Source organism: Bufo gargarizans, chromosome 10, assembly GCF_014858855.1.
Source record: "Bufo gargarizans isolate SCDJY-AF-19 chromosome 10, ASM1485885v1, whole genome shotgun sequence".
Lineage (NCBI taxonomy): Eukaryota > Metazoa > Chordata > Amphibia > Anura > Bufonidae > Bufo > Bufo gargarizans.
The window spans coordinates 19,437,459-19,446,613 of record NC_058089.1 but is presented as its reverse complement, the minus strand read 5'-3'; the positions used below and the strand labels follow the sequence as shown (position 1 = coordinate 19,446,613).

Here is a 9,155-nt window from a genome sequence, read left to right as displayed (position 1 = left end):
TATTTCACAAGCCATGTCCCCTTGTATGGTAAATCTTCTGTGCTGTCCACATAGAGGTCCTGTCCATAAAATGGTTGCTCATGGAGGGTCATGTGACAAGACCAATCACTCAGCCTCCTCCATTCAAATACACCGCACCTGGACAAAACTCTCAACCTTGCAAGTGCAGATGTATCTGAATGGAGGAGACATGACATGGAGGTGATTTGCCTGGTCACATGACCCTTCATCAGCAGCCATTTTATGGACATGACCTCTGTGTGGATAGCACAAAAGACTTGGCCAACACGGGAGCATACCTTAGATATGGAAAATGGCACACAATTTCAGCAAAGACTATATCCGTAAGTGTCATGCAGTCATCTTACAAACACATTGGTGAACAGTACCCAGAAGGTGTCCCAACCCCTTGATTTGTGACAGATGTTACAAACAAGGTATGACATTTCATAAATTTGGTGCTAATTACACTGCAGTTTCAATGACTGGAAAGGAAGGGGGGGGGGGGGGATTTATTATTCCTCCACACCAGTTTTCTGGTGTATTACAGTTGCAAACCTCTTGTTTGAAACTTTTTTTTTTTATTTAATTGCACCTAAATCTAGGTTCAAGTGGCGTTCGTATGCTGCCCCCTCACCACTTTACAAAAAAGGGGCATGATGGGAGAGGGCCATTTGAATTTTTCATCTTTTATGCCAGGTTTTTTTTTTTTTTTACATACACCCTTTGTATCAGTTCTGCTTGGAGTAATCCTAAATATTTAGAACATTTATTATAAGGGTAATAATATTTGTAGTCGGTTTTGTTTGAGTCTGTGTTGATAAACCTTGCAGCAAATTTATTAAACTTAACATGTTTGTTAGGTTTAAAGATGCACTAAATGTAACACTTTTGTCTAAAAACACTACTCCAGTTTTCTACTTCCCCCTGCCCCAGCCCCCCACCCCCCCCCCCTTTCTGGAGTGACTTTGGGACTTTTTTTTTTTTTGCAACTTAAAGAAAAAAAGTCCCAGTGATACATCTTTAGTTAAACTCATTAACATGGCTAAACACACCCACTTCCCCTCCAAATTTTCAAAACTGGAGTAGGTGGTGCAAAAATACGCTCTCCAGCTGCTGCAAGATTCACACATTGTGGCCACGTTGCGTATTTTGCTGCAGCAGAGCGTAAACAGTATATTTTTGGGGTCATTTACTTTTGCTCCTTCTCTACTTTTCTGGCATAGGAAACTGCTGGTTTGCGACTTTTCAAACACTACTGAGCCTAAGGCTTATGGCACACGAATGTGTGCGCTCCGTGGCCGTATATCGCGGATCCGCAATACACGGGCACTGTTCTGTGTGCATTCCACATCACGGATGCGGACCCATTTACTTCAATGGGTCCGCAAATCCAGAGATGCGGAATGGAACCCTACTACGGGAGCACTACGGAGCGCTTCCGTGGGGTTTCGTTCCGTACTTCCATTCCACAAAAAGATAGAACATGTCCGGATCGCGGACCCATTAAAGTGGTGGGTGTTCGTGCATTGCGACCCGTAGCACGGCCACGGGGCGCACACATGTTCGTGTGCAAGAGGCCTAAATTTAGACCCGAGTGGTAGCTTTACACCACCCTCGCCAGTTTCCCCCCCAAAAAAATGGGGGCGTGTCATAGGCAGTGTTATCAGTCCTGACACATTTAACTGGCATAGATTTGAATCCAGGACTGGTGGAGGATGTGCTTAATTTATGGTTAGGCGTGCCCATCCTCCAGTGGCACAGTGTGATATCAAGCCCGGCCTAGAAATGCTGACCTTGATAAATGAACCTCATTATATACATCAGCTTGCCATATATAGCTAGCACCCCTTTTTAATCAACCTTATTAAAGTTTACTAAATAAAATGGTTGACGTGGATAGCTCACCGCCTTCTCAGAATGAAAAAGGTGCTCTAGTCTTAACTGATCACCCAATCAGTAAGAAGTGGAAAGTAGAAAAAATATATATAAGACTGGCACTCAATTTGTGGGTCATATAAACACAATTTAATATTGCAGCCAAAAAATTAAATAACACTATAAAAAATCATACTAAATGAGTCTGCTTGGGCCAACTCTAGCCACCCACAGTTCCGGATAAATGTATACCTGTGGATGAGATGGAGTGGAAGCAGCAGATAAAATGGCAATCAATTACAATAAAAAACGCTATGTCACCGTTATCAGAGATAAAGATTTGCCAAGTGTGTCGCTGGCGATTTCGGTGTAGGTGGTGGGTAGTGCGGGATTAAATATCTTACCGGTAGGAAATCAAGACCGGCAGTTGGAAGTCCCGTCCAGCAGATTTCTACTCACCACACCGTGCGGCTATTTCTCTTTCCCTCGGCGTCCTCGCTCGCCAGTGCGTCTCACGTGATTGCCTTTGGGAAATCGCAAGAGTAGCCTTTCAGTCCCGCTTCGTAGGTAGAACAGTACTCAAGAAGGAAAAAAAAGTTTTGGAGCGCTCCAATCTTTATTTCTTAGGTAATCCGCGGTATATCCAGTTTGGTACAAATGCAGGGGTATAACGCCAGATGCATTTCGGGGACTTCTCTCCCCTTCCTCAGTGGCTCCGAGAGCGACACACTTGGCAAATCTTTATCTCTGATAACGGCGACTGTTCTCTGCCGGACTGAACCGCTACACGTCCAGTGTATATAGTCTATGGAATGTTTTTCCCCTACAGGCGTACATTTGGGGATTTAAATATTGCTGTGCATTCAGTGTCATCTTTCAAGCAGATATGAGGACTAAAAGGATGTTCTCTTCATGATAATTATAAGACCCCTCCGCTACAGTGATTCAAGGGACTTTATGCATAGGGCCCTATATTCTACTGCGATTACATAGCGTTTTTTATTGTGATTGATTGCCATTTTATCTGCTGCTTCCACTCCATCTCATCCACAGGTATACATTTATCCGGAACTGTGGATGGCTAGAGTTGGCCCAAGCAGACTCATTTAGTATGATTTTTTTATAGTGTTATTTAATTTTTTTGCTGCAATAATAAATTGTGTTTATATGACCCACATATTGAGTGCCAGTCTTGTATATATTTTTTCTTATTAACGTGTACCCAGTGTTTTTGATAATTTTTCTAAATGTTGATAACTTGTATCCTGCATTTATCACCAGTTCCCGCCTCCAAATGAGTGTAGACTAGTTATGACATCTCCCATACACAGTGAAGACGTTCTGCTGTCTCCTTTCTCTGTAGCACACCATCAGAAGCAGCAGCAGCTTGGAGGACATTGGGATGAGATACAAAACTTAGGCCTGTTTCACGTTTGCGATAAACAAATCCGTGAATACCGGGCACTGCCGAGATACTGTTCAGCCTATTCACTATAATGGTGACCGGTTGCAAATCTAGCAAATATGCCAAGGACAAATATCGCTCCACACAGGAGTTTTCGTCCATCTGTTTCTCGGCATATTTGCGGGTGGCGGTCGAATCTCGTCCGGTCCCCATTATAGTAAATGAGGCCGGAGGGTATCTCAGTAGCGCCCAGTACTCACGGATCTGGCAGGCAGTTCCGTTCTGTTTAGCTCAAATGTGAAACAGCCCTTACTAGATGCTGCAGTAGCGTCTCTGTGTTTGAGCCTATGTTTCCTTCCAGCAGCTCATCGCCAATCCCTATAGACTTAGGCTATTTTCACATAAAATGCTGTCCGGTTTTGAGATCCAGCAGGGGATCTCAAGATCACAGCAAAAGGCTTCAGTTCGAATAATACAACCTGATGCATCTATTGAAAACAGATCAGATTGTACTATATTGAAAATTAAGAAAACGTGTCCGGCACCAAAACTATTGTAAGGCAATGGACACAGTGTCCGAAAAAAACGTATCCAGCTCCATGCCTTAGGCTACTTTCACACTTGCGTTCAGAGCGGATCCGTCTGCATTATATTGTAAAAAAAATTCTAAGTGTTAAAGTAGCCTCAGACAAATCCGTCCAGACTTTACATTGAAAGTCAATGGGGGACGGATCCGTTTGAAAATTGAGCCATAGTGTGTCATATTCAAACGGATCCGTCCCCATTGACTTACATTGTAAGTCTGGACGGATCCGTTTGCCTCCGCACGGCCAGGCGGACACCAAAACGCGGCAAGCAGCGTTCAGGTGTCCGCCTGCTGAGCGGAGCGGAGGCTGAACGCTGCCAGACTGATGCATTCTGAGCGGATCCGCGTCCACTCAGAATGCATTAGGGCTGGACGGAAGCGTTCGGCCGCTTGTGAGAGCCTTTGAACGGAACTCACAAGCGGAGCCCCGAACGCTAGTGTGAAAGTAGCCTTATCTGGCATGCCAGTCACAAGTGTCCAGTCACAGAATGCAACAAACTGGAATGGAATGCATTCTGGTGCACTCTGTTCCGGTTTGTTCAGTTTTGTCCCCATTCATTGTCAGTGGGGACAAAACTGAAGTGTTTTCCTCCGCCAATCATCTGTAACATAGTAACATAAGGCCGAAAAAAAGACATCTGTCCATCCAGTTCGGCCTGTTATCCTGCAAGTTGAGCCAGAGGAAGGCAAAAAAAGAAACTGAGAGGTAGAAGCCAATTTTTCCCACTTTAGGGTAATACAAAATTCCTTCCCGACTCCAATCAGGCATCAGAATAACTCCCTGGATAAATGACCCCTCTCTAGTAGCTATAGCCTGTAATAATATTACGCTCCAGAAATACATCCAGGCCCCTCTTAAATTCCTTTATTGTACTCACCATCACCACCTCCTCAGGCAGAGTTCCATAGTCTCACTGCTCTTACCGTAAAGAATCCTCTTCTATGTTTGTGTACAAACCTTCTTTCCTCCAGACGCAGAGGATGTCCCCTCGTCACAGTCCTGGGGATAAATAGATGATGGGAGTGATCTCTGTACTGACCCCTGATATATTTATACATATTATTTAGATCTCCCCTCAGTCGTCTTTTTTCTAAAGTGAATAACCCTAATTTTGATAATCTTTCAGGGTACTGTAGTTGCCCCATTCCAGTTATTACTTTAGTTGCCCTCCTCTGTACCCTCTCCAGCTCTGCTATGTCTGCCTTGTTCACAGGAGCCCAGAACTGTACACAGTACTCCATGTGTGGTCTGACTAGCGATTTGTAAAGTGGTAAGACTATGTTCTTATCACGGGCATCTATGCCCCTTCTGATGCAACCCATTATCCTATTGGCCTTGGCAACAGCTGCCCAACACTGGTTTTTGCAGCTTAGTTTGCTTTTTTTACCATTTCGTATGTACGGGTGACTTGCATTATTCCTTCCCATGTGGATAACCTTACATTTGTCAGTGTTACACCTTCTCTGCCCAAACCTCCAGTCTATCCAGATCCCTCTGTAGCAGTATACTGTCCTCTTCTGTGTCAATTACTTTACACAGTTTAGTGTCATCTGCGAAAATTGATACTTTACTATGCAAGCCTTCTACAAGATCATTAATAAATATATTGAAGAGAATAGTGCCCAATACTGACCCCTGAGGTACCCCACTAGTGACAGTGACCCAATCTGAGTGTGTACCACTAATAACCACCCTCTGTTTTCTGTCACTGAGCCGGTTACTTACCCACTTACAGATGTTTTCTCCCAGTCCGAGCATTCTCATTTTATATACACTAACCTTTCATGTGGTACAGTGTCAAATGCTTTGGAGAAGTCCAGATATACGACATCCATATATTTGCCGCTGTGAAGTCTAGAACTTACCTCCTTATAGAAACTGGCATGACCGATCCCTCATGAAGCCATGCTGATGTGGTGTTATTTGCTTATTTCCGTTGAGATGCTCCTAGATAGCATCTCTTAGAAAACCTTCTGTATGAGCTGTATGAGAAGGAGGCGGCGCTCAGACTTCCCTAGACAATGTGATGTCACGTGGCCTAGGCACAGCTTGGGCCCCATGGAAGTGAAAGGGGCTGAGCTGCGATACCAATAGCAGCCGCTATATAATGTAGGGTGCTGTGAGAATGCCGTGGCGCTCCTAGGAGCCTTCTCAAACAACTGATCGATGGGGATCCCGTGTGTCGGACCCCACAGATTTGATACTGATAGATTATTAGCAGGGATGATCGAATTGACTTCGGATGAAACATCCGAAGTCTATTCGCATAAAACTGTTTCAATACTGTACGGAGCGCTCGCTCCGTACACTATTAGAATGTATTGGCTCCGATGAGCCAAAGTTATTACTTCGCGAAGTCTCGCGAGACTTCACATAACTAACTTCAGAAATTGATTTATACTGTGAAAAAACATTTCCCGGACTCTGGTTCGGTTCCAAGTGGTAATAACTTCGGCTCATCGGAGCCAATACATTCTAATACTCTACAGAGCGCTCGCTCCGTATAGTATTGAAACAAAGTTTTATTTGAATCGACTTTGGATCTTTCATCCAACGTCGATTCGCTCATCCCTAGTCATCAGTAAAATAAACTCCCAGAAACCCCTTTATGTCACATTACAAAGTTTCTGATATTCACTTGTACTATTGATTTATGCAGAGTTTGCTGAAACGACAGTGACTATTTAAATAAACCAGTTCACCCAAGAACAATAAGCTCTTACTGGGCACACGATTATAGGAAAACATCCAAGTCTGTTAAATTAGACTAAGCTATGCAGACTTCTTTGAAAGGGCAAATTCCTTAAGGGATAATACCGAGAGGGAGGGTATTTCTGCAAGGTTGTGAGTGACCCTTCACATCATACACAAGGTTATTGCTATGTGAAAGTAAAAGTTTTTGTAATTGAATTATTTATAAAAATAAGGATAGGATATAAGAAATCATACAGAATTTATTGGCATAGTGTTTTCTTTTCTTAAAAAAAAAAAGAATGTAATCAAGTATCAGGCAGGATACCCGTCCCGGCTGCACTACGTCTTAGTGGATTTCAGTCATAAATAAATAAAATATATAGTATTGTAAAAATCCGAGCAGGAGCAGTGGTCAAAGAATCCAGTGATCAGGACTACATTTTGGCATCTTCCAAAAGATGGTAAAATTGTACTGATTGTCTTAAGATGCCTCAGAAGGACAAATAAAAAAAAAAGCAGAAAAGTCATAGTTTTGCTGATTCAGCTTGTCTGTAAAGAGGCACATTGATCCCTACGAAAATGCAGGTTACCCTCTTCAATAAGGCAGAGGAGCCTAATATTTGCCACAGGCACAGAGTGAATTAATACACTCAACTGTAGGACTAGGACAGAGGAAGTTGGAAGTCCTGTACATGGTCAAATCCTCCCAGGGCAATTTTGGGTCACCGGTTCCTCTCGGCTGCAATGTACTTTAGAGCGGCAGAGCCGTATCTCCTGGACAAGTCCTGGTGAAATTCTTCTTTGAGCGTCTGCACGCACTGGCGATAGTTTTCACTAGAGCGGAACTTAGAGATATCAAAGCTGGGGGCATGAGGCATGTGAATAATGAACGCATTGGGAAGCACCACCAGTTCATAGCCCTGGGGACAGAAGACATAAATTATAGTTGGTCATAATACTGTAAAATCCAAGAACGCCATTTCTCTGGTTTACTTGTTTATGTCATACCTCCTGGGATAACCATGTCCTATTCCGTTCCATGTAGGGTAGCTGTTGTACTGTACATACAATAACACCTGTGATTGCAATGGGTCCCCGGTGGTCACATGTCACTGCTGAGGCCAGCGATTGGCAGCAGTGTTCAAAAGGACCAAAGACAGGAGCCTTGTGGTGTTCAGTACCGGTAGGCGAGTTTTATTTCTTTCATTTAAAGCGCACCCAAACTTCTAAATAAAATGTTATTAAATCCTGATGTAAATGCCCTAAAATTATTATATATTTTTTTTCCATGCAAAATAGACACCTGAAGTTCAGGTGCCTGCAGCGCTTTGCAATCTGTACTCCCGTACTCTGCTGTGTATGGGAGTACGGATGCCCCTGCTGTGTTATGGACCTCCTGTCTGTACATTACTGCCCTTGGCTGTACCAGTGCTGCTATCCTAAAGCCTGGCATAGACGTCAGGAGCTGAGACCAGAATGAGACCTCACGCTGGCGCACACAGGGAGTTTATCGCATTCAACTCGCTCGTGTGTGTGTCTGGCCATATAGTTTTGTGGGAAAATATTCCACAAAACTTGTAATTTTATTATTTTAAATCTTTGCTCTGAGTTTGGGTGTACACCGTGGTTGTCTTATCAGTGATTACACAATTACACAGAGAATACTATCAGAGATAGCTGTCAATCGCTGATACGAATCCCGTGTACTACTGAGAAAGACCAGAGATTTATATGAAAAACTTACAAGTTTTGCAGAATTTTTTTCTCCATAAACCTATATCAATCTCCTCAGCTCCTCCTGCTCTATAACATGCTGCCTGCTGATTGCACTGCATTTCATGGTGAGAAGTCATCCTTACACACGCACTCTCAGCCCTCGATAAAATTTTGTCATTGTGTGGATTAACCCTTTTAAAGGGCATCTGTCAGCAGATTTGTACCTATGAAACTGGCTGACCTGTTACATGTGCACTTGGCAGGTGAAGGCATCTGTGTTGGTCCCATGTTAATATGTACCCGCATTGCTGAGAAAAAAAAATTAAGTTTTAATATATGCAAATTAGCCTCTAGGAGCAACGGGGGCGTTACCATTACACCTAGAGGCTCTGCTCTCTTTGCAACTGCCAGGAAGTGTAAATGTGATCACACCTAGCTCTGTCAAAGTGTGTAGTAGTTGCAGAGAAAGCTGAGCCTCTAGGTGCAAAGGCAACGCCCCTGTTGCTCCTAGAGACTCATTTGCATATATTAAAACCTCATTTTTGACAGGTCAAGTCAGTATGATAGGTACAAATCTGCTTACAGATGTACTTTAAGGGCTGCAGTGTGTGAACTACATTTTAAAGAGCATCAACCCTATTATGCTAGGTACACTGCCTGGTAGGGTTGATCATTTGTTAATTAAATTAGCCCTCTATTGCTGCAATCTGATGTACAGTTGCAGCAAAGTTTCTTATGCAAATTACGTACTCAGATTCCCGAGGGGCTGTCCTCAGAGACCTGCTTCACCTCTCACATCACACTCTCCCCCCCCCCCCCCCCCCCACCCCCCACATGGCCTGATTGACAGGGCCAGGCATTCTCACTGCTTGGAT

The 9,155-nt window shown here is 43.5% G+C and overlaps 1 protein-coding gene across 3 annotated transcripts in view; it reads right to left on the bottom strand.

The window, feature by feature from the left end:
- Positions 1–6,814: 6,814 nt before the first annotated feature.
- LARGE2 (LARGE xylosyl- and glucuronyltransferase 2) overlaps positions 6,815–9,155 on the bottom strand; it is a 62,112-nt gene continuing 59,771 nt past the window's right edge. For all 3 annotated transcript variants that reach the window (XM_044270656.1, XM_044270658.1, XM_044270657.1), the window contains one exon: positions 6,815–7,484. In XM_044270656.1, coding sequence (XP_044126591.1) covers positions 7,287–7,484 — 198 coding nt within the window. In that variant the 3' untranslated portion in view covers positions 6,815–7,286. The remainder of the gene's footprint in view (positions 7,485–9,155) is intronic.